Source organism: Coloeus monedula, assembly GCF_965178545.1.
Source record: "Coloeus monedula genome assembly, chromosome: 28".
Lineage (NCBI taxonomy): Eukaryota > Metazoa > Chordata > Aves > Passeriformes > Corvidae > Coloeus > Coloeus monedula.
In genome coordinates, this window is record NC_138808.1 from 1,900,199 (window position 1) to 1,919,602 (window position 19,404).

At 53.6% G+C, this 19,404-nt stretch overlaps 1 protein-coding gene across 1 annotated transcript in view; it reads right to left on the bottom strand.

Annotated features, from left to right (window-relative positions):
- LOXL2 (lysyl oxidase like 2) overlaps positions 1 to 19,404 on the bottom strand; it is a gene marked incomplete at both ends in the record, with an annotated part of 42,401 nt that overhangs the window by 11,961 nt on the left and 11,036 nt on the right. Inside the window, 5 exons of the mRNA XM_082298288.1 lie at positions 1,091 to 1,258; positions 2,459 to 2,610; positions 5,534 to 5,717; positions 8,140 to 8,362; positions 13,833 to 14,044. Of these exons, the coding sequence (XP_082154414.1) occupies positions 1,091 to 1,258; positions 2,459 to 2,610; positions 5,534 to 5,717; positions 8,140 to 8,362; positions 13,833 to 14,044 (939 nt within the window). The remainder of the gene's footprint in view (positions 1 to 1,090; positions 1,259 to 2,458; positions 2,611 to 5,533; positions 5,718 to 8,139; positions 8,363 to 13,832; positions 14,045 to 19,404) is intronic.

Here is a 19,404-nt window from a genome sequence, read left to right on the forward strand (position 1 = left end):
GAGAAGGGGAGGGGAGAAAACTTTAAAAAAATCCAATCAGATCTGTCCGTGTCCAAGCTGGGAGGACGTTTCCAGGAAAAGAAAACCCCGGTGTCCCACGGCTCCCATTTGCCCCTGGCTGCTTGGGAAGGCCGGGAGCACACAGGGCTGCCCTGTTCTGCACACTGGGGCTTTATGCTCCCGGAGCTGGGGCAGCATAAGGGCCTTTTCTGTTCCAAATTCCAGCAGCCTCAGCTCAAGGAAAAAACTCCTCGTTCCTCGCTGGACTCCCAGGGCTGTGTCAACAGGGGCAGGCAGTCGGAAAGGCCGGCGCTCAGGGACACGGAGATCCTCAGCTCCCGGGATCTGATGGGGGGAATCAGCTGGAGGAACCAGCTGGAGCAGGGGAATGGCTGCAGCAGCACGTGGGCAGCTCCAGCCTCCTTCCTGCTGGGTATCCAACCCCAGAGTGAGCCCTGGGGACCGGCAGATCCATGGAGAATGGTTGGGATCTGTCCATGAGCCCAGGGTGGCAGAGATCATGGAATGGTTTGAGTTGGAAGGGACCTTAAAGCTCATTGCCACGGGCAGGGATACCTTCCACCATCCCAGGTTCTCCAAGCTCCATCCAGCCTGGCCTGGGACACTGCCAGGGATGGGGTAAAACTGAGGTGTCACCCCTGGCCAGGCACAAGCAGGGAGGGTTTGGGGCAGGAGAGGAGCAGGGAATACCAGCAATTCATGGAGCTGGATCCAGCCCCGCTGCTCAGGGCTGCACACTGGAGCAGCTACAGGAGCAAAATCCCATTTTTTCAGGTGCCCTGACACCAGTTTGAACCTGACCTCTGCATTTCAGGGAGGGACAAGAACCTGCACGCAGCCACCAGCCCAAGCAGGGATCAGGGAATGTCGGGAAACCTGAGCTCTGAGAAAACAACAGAACTGCCCCAGCTCCTTCTGCTCCAAATTCCCACCTCCACAGGAACGAGCTTTCACCCTCAGGGTCTCTCCAGCTCAGCCCACGAAGCTCTTTTTGGGATAACCCTCCTCCAGCATCCCCACCCCACCCATCCAGATGTGACCCCCAGCTCGGGGCGGGTCGGGGGCTCACCTGGAAGGCGTGGCTGGCAAAGCCCAGCCCCAGCTGCCGGCACACCACCATGGCCTCCACGGTGCCCCAGTTGTGGCTGCAGACCGTGCCCCACCTCAGGGTGCCGTTGCGCTCGGCCAGCACCTCCACACGGCCCTCGTAGGGGTTGCGGCCCCCGCTCAGGCGAAGCTGCAGGACACAGAACCCGTAAATCCACGGGAAAGCCCCAAAGGAAAGGGCAGCGGGTGGGGGAGAAGGTTTTGTTCCTCAATAATGTAGGGAGTTTGGAATCATTGAATATCCTCAGCTGGAAGTGACGGCTGGAAGTTCCAGGAATGCAGGAGGGATCCAGGAGATGGGAGTAGGGGAGAGGAGAGGAGATGGGAGTAGGGGAGAGGAGAGGAGATGGGAGTAGGGGAGAGGAGAGGAGAGGAGAGGAGAGGAGAGGAGAGGAGAGGAGAGGAGAGGAGAGGAGAGGAGAGGAGAGGAGAGGAGAGGAGAGGAGAGGAGAGGAGAGGAGAGGAGAGGAGAGGAGAGGAGAGGAGAGGAGAGGAGAGGAGAGGAGAGGAGAGGAGAGGAGAGGAGAGGAGAGGAGAGGAGAGGAGAGGAGAGGAGAGGAGAGGAGAGGAGAGGAGAGGAGAGGAGAGGAGAGGAGAGGAGAGGAGAGGAGAGGAGAGGTCCCCCTTTAGCACAGAGCTGGAGAAATCCTGGTGAGGGTTTTCCCCCGCCGGAGGGAATTCTGGCTGGCAAAAAGGAATTCTGACAAGACTGCATGAACACATTCCCAACCCATCCCTAGGGAACAGGACTCAGGGCACTCGGGTTGGGCAGCACCATGTCCCGGGAAAGGCACTGGAAAACCGTGCAGGAATCGGAGTCTCCTCAGGGCTTGAGCTCAGGGAGTTCAGTTCTTCTCTCACTTTGGCAGGGGATGGTCCAGCCAAGCCCAGCAGCTCAAAGTGGGTTGGACCAGCTGCAGGAATAACATTCCCTGGGAAAGCTTCCCTTCCCTGCTCCTTTAGACCCTTGGAAGGAGCATTCAGAGGAGTCTGTGTCTGGTTCGCGCAGCCAGCACAGAATCATGGAATGGCTGGGTTGGAAAAGGTTGACAATTGGGTTAAAAATCATTTAATTCCACCCCCTGCCGTGGGCAGGGTCACCTTCCACTCTCCCAGGCTGCTCCAAGCCCCATCCAACCTGGCCTTCCTCATTTATAAACCTCTGGCACGTCCAGAGGAGCTCAAAACTCAGCACAAAAAGGGAGCATCATCCTCATTTTCCCTCCTTTTTTAGGGAAAACCTAAACCAAATACTCATGGCTTGGGTGAAACTATTCCTGCCCGATTCCTGCCCGAAATTCCCTCACACCTGGATCCCTCAGCTCCTCACCTGGTTCTGGAAGCCCATGGCTGGCACGTTGCACCTCACAGCAGCATCTTCCTCGTGGTTGCAGCCCTGGGACTCGGTGTTGAACTTGCAGTCCGTGACCGACTTCTCAAAGCCCGTGCAGTCGATCTCGTTCAGGTGGATGGGACCCATTCCTTGGGGAAAACAGGGAAAAAAAGTCCTTTTGGGTGGTGAGGGAACACCCCCAGCAGGTTGTTAACACCACAGTGACCTCCAGCATTCAGAACTTGGAAAAAATCCGCTGATTTCTTGTAAAAATAAAACAAAAAGCCGTGAGGTTATGGTTAATAATTCCACCGTTAAATTCTTTCCAGTATTCCCTGTGACTCCAGCTTGCAGGAATCCCAGGAAAAGCCAAATTTCCACTGTTCCATCATTTACAAACTTCAGCTGTAGGAATTCACCAATTTGGTGACCTTTTGGCTGGGTCTTTGTGCTGGGATCTGTTCCCGCTCAAGGCCTGACATTTAACCGGGACATCGGCACATTGGCTGGGAATAAAACACCCACGGGGAGGGATGAGGGGTCAGGAAAAGAAATCTGGGGCAGGCCGTGGCTTCCAGCACTGAGGGAAACAGCAGTGAACAACTGCAGAGAAGGGGCTCGAGGTGCTGGGACAGAAATGGAATAATTTGGGTCCTCCCAGGATGAGCGGCAGCAGAAAATCGGAATTTCCATCAGAAAAACATGGAAGGGAACTGCCAAAAGTGCTGGGAAAGAACAACCAAGGTGGAGATGTGAATGTGCTGGGCTCCATTTCACCCACAGTCTGTGAGGTTTGGGCACCTTGGGCAGCCCTGTGTCCACCCCTCACGCCACATGTGGGCAGGGTGGGAGGACATTCCCAGGGGAGGCTGCTGGGGAATGGGAATCTCGTCCCGTTTTTGTCCTGCCTCTCTCTCATTACAATCCTGTTTGTGGTTCCCATCTGGAGCTGGCAGCACTTCCTGGTCATTCTGCAGCCACCGAGGGGCTGAGAGGGAGGAGTGCCTTGACCGGAGCTGGAGGGGGAAGTTCCAGGAATACAGGAGGGATCCAGGCCGACATTCCCAGCCTGGCAAAGTCATTCCAGTGGGATGACGAGGATGACAAAGATGACAAAGGACAAGTTCAGTGAGCCACAGAACCCTGGCAGCGCTGCTCTTCTTGGGGAAATTATGGCAATGGGGGCACTGAAATGGAGCCAAAATGGGATGAAATGTGAGGAAAACTGAACTTCCTCCCATGCCATCGCACTTAAAACCACCAGGATTTGGCCTGTCCATCCAACACTTGCCTTCACCTACTCCCTGGAGTTGAATTCCATGCTCTCCCTTGCAGGACATCAGCACATCCATGAGCTCTGGGCTCAGTGTCTCCCCTCTTGCGGGAATAAGAATGAGTTGTTTAATCTGTTGTTAATTAATTGTTGCCAATTAATAAAGGTGGGATAAACCCTCCTCCCCCAGCCCAAGCTCTGTGGAAGGCTCTGCTCTCCCCCTCTGCCCTAACTGGGACTCCCAGTTAAAGCACTGGGAGCTGATTTACCCTGTGCAATTCAACCCCTTTGCACCCACGGTGAGGCTGATCCTACAAAGCAGCCTCAGAACACCCAAATTCCCCGGGATGCAGCTGGAACCAAACAAAAGTGCAAACAGGGACACGGCCTTGAGAGCTTGGAGAGCTCCCTGCACATCCAGGGCCAACAAAAGCTCCTTTTCCAACCAAAACGTGACGCTCTGGCTGCCGGGGGGACGTCCCCCATCCCAAGGGATGCTCCTGACAGGGAGCACCGATGGATTGTGAGCGTTAAAAGAAAGGGAAGCGCGTGGGGGGAGATTCCAGGCTGTGGGATGTGGCAGGAACAGCGTGTTCCACGTTCTGCTCCTGCACGTGGCAGCCACTTCCCCCCACCCCAGGATGATGGAGCTGGTTCCTCCACCCCGTTCCACACATCAGCAGATTCCATCCCACCACAAGAGGGTTTTTGGCAAATCCAGCGGACAGGTCATGTTTTAGAGCTTCCCAGACTTGGGACACCCACGTGTTTTTTCCTTCCCTCCCCTTCTCCAACTGGAAGGAATTTCCCCCTTTCCTTCATTCTCAAAATTTCCCCCCTTCCTTCAGTCTCAAAATTTCCCCCATTCCTTCATTCTCAAAATTTCCCCCATTCCTTCATTCTCAAAATTTCTCCCATTCCTTTATCCTCACAACAAGGATTTGGTGTCAGTTTTTTGGGGTTATTCTCACAATGAGGATTTGGTGTCATTTTTTGGGTTATTCCCACAACGAGGGTTTGGTGTCATTTTTTGGGTTATTCCCACAACGAGGGTTTGGTGGCATTTTTTTGGGGGTTATTCTCACAACAAGGGTTTGGTGTCATTTTTGGGGGTTATTCCCACAACGAAGGTTTGGTGTAATTTTTTGGGGTTATTCCCACAACGAGGGTTTGGTGGCATTTTTTGGGGTTATTCCCACAACGAGGGTTTGGTGTCATTTTTTTTTTGGGTCTCCACCATGGGAACAAGGTGTGGGAATCACCAGGTGGTTTCAGCTCGCCTTTGACTCACCACTGACCACATTTTGGAATTTAAACCAACTCCCAAAGACAGGAAATCCAAACCCAAACCTGGCTCTGAGCTGCTCAAATGCCCTTCTGTTTATAATGAGCTAAATTACTGTCCTGGTCTTAAATTGGAGCATTTGAAGTCTGGCTCCAGGACTCGTTTTTTGCCAGGAACCTTCTAGTAATGCATTACTCCATGGTGTGGTTCTAGAGGGCTCAAAGGGAATTTCAGAGCAGCAGATGAGATAATTAACAATTAATTACTGGAACAGCTGCCTGAGCAAAAGGTCAAACTCATCATCCCCAGACTTTTTTTCAGGGAATCTTTTTAAGTCACATAATTCCAGTCTGGCCCCAAGAGACTTTATGAAGGTTAGGGGAAAAAATTCCTGATCCCCAAACTGAACATCCCGACAAAAATCCGCTGTGCCCTCAATTATGGGATGTCTCTGAGGGCGGAATGCTCTGTAACTCAGGGCACCAGGAGCCCCTGGAGCTGTGGAGGTCCTTACCTTGGCCCAGCCTGGCTCCCGTGATGGCCTCCTTGGCGCTGCCGAAGCCCAGCTCCCGGCACACCACGCTGGCCGACACCAGGTTCCAGTTGTCGTCGCACACCGTCCCCCACTCCCCGTTTTTCAGCACCTCCACCCGGCCTTCCCCGGTGTTGGCTCCTCCTTTCAGCCTCACCAGGGGTTGCTGGAAGAGACAGAGGCAGGAGTGGGGTCACCGCAGCCTGGGAGTGGCACCTCCATCCTTTACGGGGGTTATTTGTGGAAAGCTGGGCCTAAAACCTTTCCTAGAATCACCTGAGACACCTTAAAAACACCCATCACGTCGTTCCAACGGCAGGAACCTCTGCAGGGATTTTGGTGAGCACAGATTTGTTTCTCACACCTCACGTGTGGGCAGGGAATAAAAAAACCCATCCCAGTTCTCTGCAGGTGCTTGGGCTTAGGAGCCTTTTCCTGTCCTGGGATGAATACGGTAAAGACCAGTTTTATATCTCTTGGGAGCCTTGCAGGAGGGTTGGGAATGGCCCTGAGCCTGCCAGTGCCCAGCTCTCAGCCCCTGGCTGCCCTAAAAGGGTTTATTTGCTGCTCACATCTCCAGCCCAGGCTCCTGGCTTAATCCAGGACCAACGTTGAGCTCAAGCCCCATAAAACCTGCCTGAGTGCTCGGTTCTGAGCAATAATAATATATAAATAATATCTAATAAAGAATGGTAGTAAATAATAAAGAAATAGTAAATAATGAATGAGAAGTGGAATAAAAGATCCGGCTTTTGCAGTCAGAAGTACCCAGCTGAGTGGCAGCTCCAGTTCCACTCATTTCTGGGTTTGTATTATTTAATTATTACCTGTTAATCACCTACTCCTCCCCCCAATGCCAAGCAGGGAGCTGCCAACTCCTGCTGCACCTGAGAGCTGAGTTTTGGCGGTGGGAGCAAAGTTTTAAGCGTGAAAACACCAAAAATCCTTCACTTTTCCGACTGGGAGCGTGCCTGGAGCACTTTCTCCAGGCTGAGGTCACACCAAGGACACCCAAAGCCTAAACAAAGGCTTAAGGAGTTACTTGGCAGCGCGTGTGGCTCGGGAGATTAACAATGATTTACAAAACCTTTCACCTCCCGGGCCTAAATCCTGCAAGGCAGGAGGCTGGGATCCAGGCAGGGGTTGCATTATTCCCACCACAGAGGTGCTGGCACCTGGAAAAAGCCCAAAGATTCCCCTAAACCCACCCAGGCACAGCTGCCCTGGGGGGCAGCCACAAAATCCACAGCAAAACCTCCTCCTGTGAGAAACCTCCCAAGATTCCCCCTCTATCCCGAGGCTGCAGCTGGAATATTTCCCTTGGCACCCACCTCTGCCATGTTAAGCTGTCCTTTCCTAGCCCCCGACACCGGGAATGTCCAACTCCAGCCTTGTTTTCCAACCCTTCTGCACCTCCCGGGATTTTCACACCTCGCTAGACTAAACAAACCCAGCTTTCCAACCTCGCCGTGTTTTCCCTCAGGGCATTTCCTCGCCGAGGCCACGGAGGCAGAGGAAACGCCGGCTGATTTCCACGGGGAAGAGCAATCCGGCAGAATTCCCGTGCCTTTGGAACAGCACAGCCGGGCACGGCCTCCGCTGGCTCGGCCCGAGCGGCTCCAATAGGAGCCAGAGCCCGGGATTTGGTCACTCCTCGCTCGCAGCTTTGCCAGCTGCCGTGGGAGCCGCTCTCCCACCCTTTGGAGGTGGGAGAGGGAGGAAAGAGCCTGGAATCTGTGCGGGTGGGAGCTGAGCTGGGCGTGCTGGGGATGCCAGAGGGGCCCTCGTGGCTGCGGCACCTTGTGGGAATTCTGGTGGTGGATGGTTACAGCCCCAGAGGTTTCCTGCTCTAATTGGCAGCTAGATGGGATATGGGGAAGGAATTCCTTCCCTGGGAGGGTGGGGAGGGAATGGGGTGGAATTCCCAGAGGAGCTGGGGCTGCCCCTGGATCCCTGGCAGTGCCCAAGGCCAGGCTGGAGCAGCCTGGGACAGTGGGAGGTGTCCCTGCCCATGGCAGGGGTGGCACTGGATGGGTTTAAATCCCTTCCCACCCAAACCATTCCACAATTCCATTTTCCCATCCCTCTGTGGGTGCTGCAGGAACAGCTCTGAACTCTGGGAATCTGCTGGGCAGGAGGGCCTGGAGGGCCAGGACACAGGGAATGGCTTCCCACTGCCAGAGGGCAGGGATGGATGGGATATTGGGATGGAATTCCTCCCTGGGAGGGTGGGGAGGGGCTGGGATGGAATTCCCAGAGGAGCTGGGGCTGCCCCTGGATCCCTGGAAGTGCCCAAGGCCAGGCTGGAGCCCCTGGGACAGTGGGAGGTGTCCCTATGGCAGGGGATGGGATAAGGTGGGCTTAAGGTCCACTGTTCCCAGAGTCGTTCCCTCCCAGGCTTTTATCAGAGTAGGATTAGGTTGGATATTCAGGAGAAATTGTCCTCTTTGAGAGTGGTGAGGGGCCAGGATGGAACAACGCTGGCGGAAGGTGTCCTACCCATGGCGGGGGGTGGGATTAGCTGATTTTTAAGGCTTTTCCAAGCCATTTTGGCATTCCAGGCCAGGCTGTGCCTGCTCCCTGCTCACCTCCTGCCTGAAGGCCTTTCGGAAGCCGCTGTGGCTGCTGGGGGCAAAGGCCCGGCCGGGGACGCAGCTGACGACCGCTGGCATCCCATTGTCACACGTGCTGTTCTTCCCAGTGCCCCCCGTCAGGTGGTTTCCCAGTTTGCAGCTGGAAATGTGAGCCTCGTTCCCAGTGCAGTCCATGGAGTACGCCCAGTAGTGCTGCTTCCTTCTGCTGGCAAACATCCTGAAAGGAATCGAGGAGAAGGGGAAAATTAGGAATCCTTCAGAAAAAAAAAAAAAAAAAAAAAGCGCACTGATGGAGCTAAATTTTGGGAGGAAAAACGCCCTGAGGTGAAGTGGGGATTGGACAGGATTATTTGGAGGCTGATCTGTTCATCCACACCATGACTCTGTTGAGGTGACATTTAAAAACATGGAATTATTCCAGCTGGAAAAGACCTCCAAGATCATTGAGTCCAACCACTTGAGAGGAAATAAATCCCCTGCGAAAACTGAGAAATCAGAGTAGGAACCAAAGGTGCAGCTGCAGCAAATGACACATTCCCAGGAGCAGAGATCCCACCCCACGCAGGGACAGGGATCAGCCAATTCCAAGTGGACAAAGAGGGTTTGTGCAGATGAGTGGGCTGGAGAAAAAAAAACTTCCAAAGCTTCCCAAAAAAACTTCCCCTTTTGCTGACCAGCAGCTATCAGCTGGGATTGGGAGAAATCCAAAGCCTCTCCGAGCCTCAGTGTTAACAACTGTGAGCCTGAGAGCAATTTCCGAGAGCAGGAGCAGTTCCCCTCTGACTTGTTGTTGGCAGCAGCTCCTGCTTCTCGCTCCCAGACTGCCTGGAGCTGCTCCAGGCACTCCTGAGGAGGAAGGGGCACGTGTGATAAACTGGGAAGGGAAAGGATTCCGGAATCCAGCTCCATCCTACCGGAGCTGAGAGCTGGGGGAATGGGAATATGGGTCAGGTCAGCCTGAGAAAGGAGTTAAAAACACAGGGAAGGCTCAGGGGAGCCCAAGTCCTGCTGGGATCTCCACGTGGCTCCGTGTGATCCCGGTGCTGCTCCTCATTCCGGGAGTCTCTGCCACACAGAGCCGGGATCCAGGGATTAGCTGGGATAAATGGCACAGCGAGGCGGGTGGAATTTGGGGAGAAAAAGCAGCAGTTCTGGTTTGTGCAGCACAGAGAGCCTGGGGAGCAGCTCCAGAGGGGCAGAGAGCCTTTCTGAGGAGGTTTTTTGGGGACTCCACTGGGCAGGTCCAGGTTTTCCCAGCTGATCCCTATAGGATTCAGATTTTGCAGGGTCACAGATGTTTGAGGGGACACTTTTCTCCCCTCTGCTCACGGAGCTCTGCTGCTCAGCTCAGCACTTCTCCAGCCTCTCCTGGCTCCCAGCCACTGACTAATCCTTGCTGGAAGCGGATCTCCCTGGGCAGAGGTTGGGGATGGATCCAGCCGGGCTGGAGAGGGAGCTGCCATTGCATCCCACGATGCTGGAAAAGGATGGAGCAGGGCCAGGATCCATCCCAGGCAGCAGCAACAGGACCCTGCCTGTCCTGTGGGGAAAAGTGGCTGTCAGAACCCACCTCAGACCTGTCAGGGACCCCTGAATCGAGGGAAAAGGGATGGGAAAATAGGAATAGAGTTCAAGTTTTAGAAATAAACCAAAGGAGGAGGCAACACAAAGCAGCAGCCACTTCCCAGCTGCGCTCAGGGTGGAAGGGAGCACCTGCAGGAGCATTTTCACCCCTCACAGAGGGTTCAGAGAGCTCCATGAGCTCCAGAGCAGACAAGGAACAGCCTGACTTAGGGAAGCAGGGATGGGGATGCCTTAGAATAGCAAACAATGACCTCATCCTGGAAATTTCATGAGGCATTAACATCTGGATGGTATTAACAGCCCTCGGGAGGCTGGGGAGAAATGAAGCCCCACCTCGTGTCCCCAGACTGAATCAATGTGAAAAAAGCAGAATTCAGCTGATCTCTGCAGGCAGAAACTCGGGGCTTTGCTGATGTTTCATTTTTAGCACAAAAGGGCCCAACTGGAATCAGTGGGAGCTCAGGGTGACGCTGCTCAGGTCAGAGGTGGGAATGAACATTCCTGCTGGGAGAGCTCAGCCAGTTCCAGGTCAGGCTGGAATTCAAACCGTTTCTACTGGTGAGGAGAGCAGGATCTGCATCCCAGGAAAGCTTTGAGCAAAGCACAGGTGGAGCCCAAGGGCTGCAGGAAGGGCTGAGGGGTTGGGTAAGGAGCCCTCGGGATATTCCACAATTCCATGAGTTGGGGGAGCAGAAAACAATTGATTGCACAAAAAATTCAGGAAAATTCACGCCAATCGCACTGAGCAGAGGCTGGGGAGCTGCTCCTTGGGGCTGTGAGCAGAGGTTTCAACCCCTGGGAAATTCCTTGAGTTAACAAGGTGCTGCCTTCAGCCTCAGGGAGGAGGGAGGGAGGGAGGGAAGCCAGGCCTGCCAAAGCCCTTCACATCCCGGCTTTTCCAGGGAAAAAACAAACCAGGAGGGTTCCTGCTACAAGAACTGAAGTGCTGAACTGCCTGTCACCTCTGAGCGGGTTTATAATGGGTGAGCAGACTGGTTAAACTGGGAGCTGCGGTTTGGACTGACATTGATCCTGGAGCTGCTGAGCTCCTCCAGCCATTCCTTTGTCAACTCACAAAGGCTTCAAAAAGGCATCAGGTCCAGCTCTCTGATCCCAGATTTCTCCTCTCTCCAGCAGCAAAAAGCATTAAATTCTGCTTTCCCAGACAGAGCAGGGACTGGGAGGAGGAGTTAGAGCAGTGCCTATGTAAAACCCACGGTGAGGAGCGAACAAGAACAGGGAATCAACGTTAGATTTGTTTCATTTCCGAACATAAATCGCGCTGTCGGCTCCAGAGGCCGGGTTACAGTCAGGAATAAACCCCTGGCAGCGGGACAACGATGAACTAAGTTGTTTTCTTTCAAGCGAGATCCATCTGCAAATCATTTCACCTCCCACCATTGTGCAGGAGCAGAGCTCAGCAGGCAGGGCTGGGATCGGGGGCAGAGGGATCGGGGGGATGTGGGAAGGGGCAGCCTTGGCCAGCAGAAACCTGATCCCAGCCTTTCTCCCTGCAGGAGCAGGAGCAGGAGCAGGAGCAGGAGCAGGAGCAGGAGCAGGAGCAGGAGCAGGAGCAGGAGCAGGAGCAGGATCTGCCCTTGGGAGAAGGGGATTCTCAAATTAGAGGGAGCAAAGCCTGAGGAATGAGGAGAAAGGATTTTTCTGAGGTTTCACATCCATAGGGAGAGCAGGTTTAGCTCCAGGATGAGCCTTTCCCTGTCCAGAACAAACCATGTGGGACAAGCATCCCCTGGCCTGGGCGAGAAGGTGCCACTGGTCATCAGCCCAGCCCCTTGACCACAAATCCAAGGTCACTCCCAGCCCACAAGTGGGAGCTTTCCCACCCCAGTAACACCAGTTGGACGTGATGCATCCGCCCATAGCACAAAGGGAAGCGGCCCGAGGAAGAATCCGGCTTTTAAACTCTGCTGACAAACAAAACCGTGCAGCTGCCAAGACTTTACGAGCCTCTCCCATCCAATAAAATGCCATCCCCATTTTTTCCAACCTGGGATAATGCTCAGCGTGTTTTCCAAAATATTTGTGGGTGCCGGAGCCCAGCAAGGCCAAAAACAAGGAACGGGAGGGAGGTCTTGGGGCACTGAGGCTCTTCAGCAGCAGAGATCTCCTGGGCTGGGATTTGGGAACACTTCACATTCCTAATTCCAGCTCAATTCAGTGGGATTTTCAGCAGTGCTGAGTTGATGCTGAACAACCTTCTGTCAGTTTTTCCATGTGTCCAAGAGACAGGACAGCTCCCGAGCACCCGTTTATTTAAGGCAGATGGCTCCAGATGCTCCAGTTAATGCTTTTCTTGGAAAGGCCACAACTGGAAGCAGGAAAAATCTACTTTGTCTGTCTGGAGGTGATTTATTCCCTGCTCCTGCAGGGGATGGGAATCTCAGGGATGGGTCTGAGGGAAAGCAAACCCTCCTCAAACCGGTGTCCAGGCCCTGCTCATCTCCCTGGGAATCCTGCAGACAGAATCCCAGTGGGTTCTTTATTTTACATTTTCCCTGTGCTGGCTTTGGGCTACTCCAAGCCAAGGACCTCTCTGACGGGTCAGGATCTTGCTAATGAAAGAAATGAAACGTGGCCAGGCTGATCCAGAGGGAATGTTCAGAAATAGCAATTCCACAGGCTAGCAGGAGCAGGCAGGAAAACCACAGCTCCTGCCTGGAGCGTTCAGCCCTCCCCTGAAGCAGCCGATGCTTTCCTGCTCCCCAGGTCACGGAGGAGGAAAGGAATGAGACAGAATTCCATTTGAACTGTTTTACATCTGCTGCAGGGTGTTTTTCCTAGGGAACAGTGTGGGAAGAGCCTGGTCTGGGATGAGGGCTGGTGACAAAAAGCAAAATGAAGCAATGACAACAAAAAAATATCCAGAGCTCCTGGCTCCCAAGGAACAGGAAACGCAGCCTAAACCTTTCCGCTTGCAGCTCTGGAAAACGCAACGTTCTCCCTATAAATCAGCAGCTTCTTCCTTCGTTTCATAGGAATCCACAAATCAAGGGGGAAAAAGCAACGCTGAGATCCCGGAGGATCCTTCTCCCAGCACCATCTGGGATGCACAGGCAGGAATTGCGCTCAGGGTGGGAAGGAGGAACCTGGGCACAAGGGAGCACAAGAAAGGCTCCTTTTATTCCAACTTGGACTTGGTTGGAGCTTCCAGCACATCCAGAACTGATCCAGCCTCTGGATTTCTGCACAGGGATGGGGTGAGCAGTTGGAGACTGTGTATATTATGGAATGACAGGACAAGGGGGGATTTAAACTGCTACAGGGCAGGGTTGGATGGGATATGGGGAAGGAATTCCTCCCCGTGAGGGTGGAGAGGGGCTGGGATGGAATTCCCAGAGCAGCTATGGCTGCCCCTGGATCCCTGGCAGTGCCCAAGGCCAGGCTGGAGCACCCTGGGACAGTGGGAGGTGTCCCTGGGCATGGCAGGGGTGGCACTGGATGGGCTTTAAATCCCTTCCCACCCAAACCATTCCATGATTTTCTCGCAGCTGATGGATTTACTGGGACAGTGGGAGCACTTTGGTCCCATCCCTCCCCTGCCCACCACACAGAACCACCCCTGCTGGAGGAAATGTTCATCCTCAAGCTGGAATTACAAAATAAAAAGGTTTTTTGGGCCAACTGCCCCATGTCCCACTCCAGGCCCTGTCAAACACTGATACTCATCAAGGTCTGCATCCAAAGGGTGAGGATCAAAGGGCTCCCCTGCCTGCACCAGGCAAACCCTGGCTGGAAAAGATCCCTGAGGGTACAAACCAGCCCTGCAGGACTCCAGGGACAAATCCTGGCTGGAAAAGATCCCTGAAGGCTCAAACCTGCCCTGCAGAGCCCCAGAGGCAAATCCTGGCTGGAGGGGACAAATCCTGGCTGGAGGGGGGAAATCCTGGCTGGAAAAGATCCCTGAGGGCACAAACCAGGACATTCTGAATATTTACACAGACAGAAAATCCTGGCTGGAGGAACGAAGCAGTCGCAGCTTTTCCTACCCCAGGGTCCCCGGTGCCACCTGACAATTTCCAACTGGAACAGGGCCCCGAGTGTTCCAAGGAGTGTCCGTGGCTCCCACCGAGCCCTGCCCTTACTTGTAGACGTTGGTGTTGTATTTCCTCTCGCTCGGGAAGCCAAACATCCCACAGACCACCCGGGAATTCTTCATGGTCCAGTGCTTGTCGCAGATCTGCTTCCAGGTGCCCTCGTCCTTCACCTCCACGTAGCCCTCGGTGACAGGGACCCGCTTGCGGTAGGTGGCCAGGATGGCGCGGATCCGGATGTCCTCCACCTGGATGTTCATGTTCTGTGGGCGGAAAATGAACGGGAATGACGCTGGATCGTAGGGAAATGGGCCGTGGAGCTTCCAGGTGGGATCACAGCCCAGCTGTGGTCAGGCAGGGCAGAAAGGAGGAGGTGTTGAGGAAGGGACAGGGTGGGGAGGCAAACAGGACAAGGGGAATGGATTCAAACTTCCAGAGGACAGAGTTAGATGGGATATTGGGAGAAATGTTTCCCTGTCAGGGACTGGGATGGAATTCCCATCCCTGGAAGTGCCCAAGGCCAGGTTGGAGCACCCTGGGATAGTGGGGGGTGTCCCTGCCCGTGGCAGGGGGTGGAATGAAGTGATTTTTAAGCTCTCTTCCAATGCAAACCTTTCTGGGATTTTATGAAACAAACCTTTCCACCTTGTGTAAATTCATCCTCTGGAAGAGGATTCTTTTTTCTCATTAAAAAAAAAAACCAGCTCTGATTTATTTTATAAGGTAGCCCTATAACAAATCTGCTTTGTCACTTCAATTCCAAGCGCTGTTTTCACCTTAATTTAGTCCCTGTTCCTGTGGAAATAAACCAAGCTCAGCTTTGTTAGGGCCAGCCTTAATCACAGACTCATTCTGGGTGCAGGGAGCCGGGAGCCCTGGCAGGGAAGGGCTTTGGGGTTTTCATCCAAAGCCATGATTTCATGTGGAATCTGGGATTCCAACGTGCTGACTCCAGCGTTTCTCTGGCTCCTCCTCCATAACCTGGGACAGCAAATGAGTCATGGAAGCCAAATGGATTTCACACGTGGGACCTACGTGAGGGCACAAACCAGCCCTGGAGGGCTCCAGGGGCAAATCCTGACTGGAAAAGATCCCTGAGGGCACAAACCAGCCCTGCAGGACTCCAGGGGCAAATCCAGGCTGGAAAATATCTCTGAGGGCACAAATCAGTCCTGCAGGACTCCAGGGGCAAATCCTGGCTGGAAAATACCTGTGAGGGCACAAACCAGCCCTGCAGAGCCCCAGGGGCAAATCCAGGCTGGAAAAGATTCCTGAGGGCACAAACCAGACCTGCAGGACTCCAGGGTCAAATCCTGTCTGGAAAAGATCCCTGAGGGCACAGATGAGCCCTGCAGAGCCACAGAGGCAAATCCTGTCTGGAGGGGGGCAAATCCAGGCTGGAAAATATCCCTGAGGGCACAAATCAGTTGTGCAGGACTTCAGGGGCAAATCCTGACTGGAAAAGATCCCTGAGGGCACAAACCAGACCTGAAGGACCCCAGGGACAAATCCTGGCTGGAGGGGGAAAATCTAGGCTGGAAAAGATCCCTGAGGGCACAAATCAGACCTGAAGGACTCCAGGTGCAAATCCAGGCTGGAAAAGATCCCCGAGGGCACAAACCAGCCCTGCAGGATTTCAGGGGCAAATCCTGACTGGAAAAGATCCCTGAGGGCACAAACCAGCCCTGCAGGACTCCAGGGGCAAATCCAGGCTGGAAAAGATCCCTGAGGGCACAGATGAGCCCTGCAGAGCCACAGAGGCAAATCCTGTCTGGAGGGGGGCAAATCCAGGCTGGAAAATATCCCTGAGGGCACAAACCAGCCCTGCAGAGCCGCAGACAAAAATCCTGGCTGGAGGGGGCAAATCCTGGCTGGAAAAGATCCCTGAGGGCACAAATCAACCCTGCAGGATTTCAGGGCAAATTCAGGCTGGACCAGGCAAATCCTGGCTGGAAAAGATCCCTGAGGGCACAAACCAGCCCTGCAGGACTCCAGGGGCAAATCCAGGCTGGAAAAGATCTCTGTGGCGAGCGGTTACAAAAGAGCTTCTGAAAAATGGATGAATTCCCCTCCAGGAGCCCTTTCCTTGTCAAATATGTGCAAACCCACGTGGTTCTGCTCGGGGTTACATCAGAACTGAGGAATCCTCAGACTCAACCACTTGGAAAAGAAAAGTTGCCCGGAGCTTTAAAGGGCCACGGGCTGCTGGTCAGGGCTCGCAGGGAGATCAGAGCCGGACCTGCCAAGTCCTGCAGATTCCGTGGCTCATCCATTCTCCAGATGCTTCACCAGCACTGATGCAACAAACAGAGCCCAGGGAAGGGCAAAGAAAGAGGCTGCTGGGGCAGGAAATGGGTCAGGGAACGAGGCAAGGAATGGGGTTGGCATCTCCTCCTCAGCTCTGCTCCTCTGCTCACACCGCCTTGGACAACTCACTTAAGGCCTTTCCCCTCCTTTTCCTTCTTTTTCCCCCCATTTCTGTCTTTTTTTTGTCTACATTTGCCACCCAGTTTTGCAAATCACTCTTTCCCTCTTTCCCCCTCAGCTGCAGGAATTCAAGTCTCCAAAATCTGTGCTGGAGCATCTCTGAAACCCTGGAACACAGGATTTATCCAACAGGGTTCACAGGCTGGGCTCCAGTTTTGAAAGCTCTTGTAGCCCTCAAGAATCAAAAATAACCCCTGTGCTACCCAAAGTTGTTACATCTGAGGCAATTTCAGGTGTTCCAAGGATCTGATGTAAGAGGGGATTTAAAACATCCCCAGCGGAGCCTGAGAAATCCATTTGCAGCACAAAGTTTGTCCTAAAACTTGGCAGTTTCTCCTCAAATCTTGCAGAGTTTTTGACTACGTGCTGTCAGGAAGGTATCGGAGCCTCAGGGCATTCCAGGGCCTCCTCAGGCTGCTTTCCAAACCCTGCAACTCGTTTTTCCCTGCTGCAGTTTAGGAAATGTTTCCCGTTTTTCCCTTGCTGGAGAAGTTGTGTTTACCCAGGGCCGTCAGAGGGAACTTTGTTCCCCTGCTTCCCCTACCCTGCCTCATTTTCTTCACCTGGGAAAAAGGTTAATCAAAGCCTGAAACCCACTTGGAAACAGCTCTGGGTGCTGAAGATCTCAAAGGGTTTTTAAGAAAATCCTATTAAAGGGAGCCAACACTTTGAACTGCGCTGGAAAAGCACCTGGGAAAAGACGGGAAACGGGAGGCAATTTGCACTGGCAGCTGGGAAAATGGGAGAGGGAGTTTTCCATCTGTGCCTGGGGGATTCATCCACCCCACAGGAAACCCTGAGTAGGTCTGACACCCGTAGTTAGGCGAGGACCAGCCCTGTTGCACATTAAAGTCACAGAAATGGGACATTTTCCTTCTGGACCCGGCGTCAGGAACGTGCTGAAGCCCACCCGTGGCTTTCACTGGTCAGCCCCTTCCCTTTTCCTTGGATTTAGACGGGCTGGAGGCCACAGCCGCTCCTTGGAATGAGCTCACACCCAGCGGTGCTGCTCCAGGTGTATCGTGAGGAAGCTGCTCCGCGGCTCACCGCGCTTGAGTCGCGTGCCGTTCCAGATGTTGAACATCTGCCCGGTGCTTCCCAGGATCGGCATTCCCGCGTTCCACCTCTCACTCATCATTAAACATCCCTGTTCTCGCTGCTGGGCCATCCCAGGGAATGTTATCCAGGTGGAAAAGCTGGAAAACCCCCAAGGCAAACAGAGGACTCGAAGGACTCGGTTGGATGTGATCTTGGAGGTCTTTTCCAGCCTCAATGATTCCTGGGATGACCAGCGATTCCCAAGCTCCTCCTGCAGGGAAATCAGGTGCAGGGAGAGCAAACTGCTTCTCCAGAGCCCCCAAAAGGCAGGGAATCCTATCCAGGATCCTGAGGGTTCAACTCCCACCTCCTCCTGAGGATCCCTCCTGCAGCAGGGAACACAGCTGGACCCCCAGCTCTAAAGCAGCCACCTTCTGATCAAGGATATTTGGGTTTTCCTCTCCTGATCCAACAGATTTGGGGTTTTTCCTCTTTTTCCCACTCCCCCAGCCTGGCGGGAGCTCTGTTCCCCAAATCCCAGGACATCCGGCCTGTCCCTGCCAGCACCAGATGCTGAGGGGAGAGCACTGAGCCGGGTAACGCAGAACAATCCTGCCCTGCTGCATTCCTGCAGCTTCCAGGCACCTCCACCTCACGGATTTTCCAAGCCAGAGGGTGGATTTTAGTGATCCAAAGCCCTGGATGGATCTGGGAATCCCATGCTGGGATTTACGGCATCAGAGCATCAGGCAGAGAGAGAAACCAACCCACTGAAGCTGAGGAGGAGAGAGAAAAGTCGCAATGAGGCAAAAAAATGCAAACCTCCCGAAAGATGGGAAGCTTGGGAATGCTGGGAGGTACTTTGGGATTTGCCTGTTATTCTTGCAATTATTTCTGCAGCCTAACAAATCCAAATGAGTTGTTCCATCTGTTTCCAGAAGAGCTCTGAGCACAGCAGGAATGGGATACCCGAGACCCACAGCAGGACTTGAGATCCCTGTATTCCCCACTCGGGGACTCGAAATTCCTGTATTCCCCACTCCAGCACTCGAGATCCCTGTATTCCCCACTCCGGGACTCGAAATTCCTGTATTCCCCACTCCAGGACCCAAAATTCCTGCATTTCCCACTCCAGCACTCAAAATTCCTGCATTTCCCTCTCCAGCACTCAAGATCCCTGTATTCCCCACTCCAGGATTTGAGATCCTTCTATTTCCCACTCGGGACTCGAAATCCCTCTATTTCCCATTCCAGGACTCCAGATCTCTCTATTTCCCACTCCAGGACTCAAAATTCCCGTATTTCCCACTCCAGGCTGCGCATTTGGACATTTCTTTCCCCCTGACTCACTGGTCTGGGTCGTCCTTGTGGGTTATTTTACAGCAGTGAAAAATAAGGTGCGAATGGAATTTTTGCTCTTGGATTTGGGAAAACATTCCTGGGGCCAGTGTGGCACCTCAGGCTCTCTCCAGAGGTATCCCATCCCATCCCATCCCATCCCATCCCATCCCATCCCATCCCATCCCTGTCCTCCAGAGATGCTGACTCAGGCACAAAAAGAAATCCTGCTCCAACCTGGGATTCTGTTTGGTGCTTCCAGCTCTTTTGTCATCATTTTTTTTTGGCCTGAATTTGCCGAGGAGGATAAAAACCTGAGCAAAGCAGTGAGAAATGAGGCATCGTTTCATTCCTGGAGGGAATTCGTCTCCTGATGGCTCTAACAGACCACAGTGACGTTTTCAGCATCTGTCTGAGAGCAAAACCGACCCCAATCCCGTCTCCTTTTCCCTTCCGGAGCTGGTTCAGAGCGGGGAATTTTGTCTGAGAGCAAAACCGACCCCAATCCTGTCCCCTTTTCCCTCCCGGAGCTGGTTCAGAGCAGGGAATTCTCGATGGAGCAACTCAAGGGTTTGCTCCGGCTCTGAACAAAGAGCGAAACCTCAGAGGGGAATTCAGGAGACTGCAGAGCTCGGCTTTATGTTGGAAAATTCAAGAACAAAGGATCAAAATGAGCACGCTGAGGGTTCTCCAGGAGAAAGGGCTGCCAAGAGCTTTTTCCCAGTAATTCTTTGGGAGTGGAATGGTTTCCTTTGGCTGC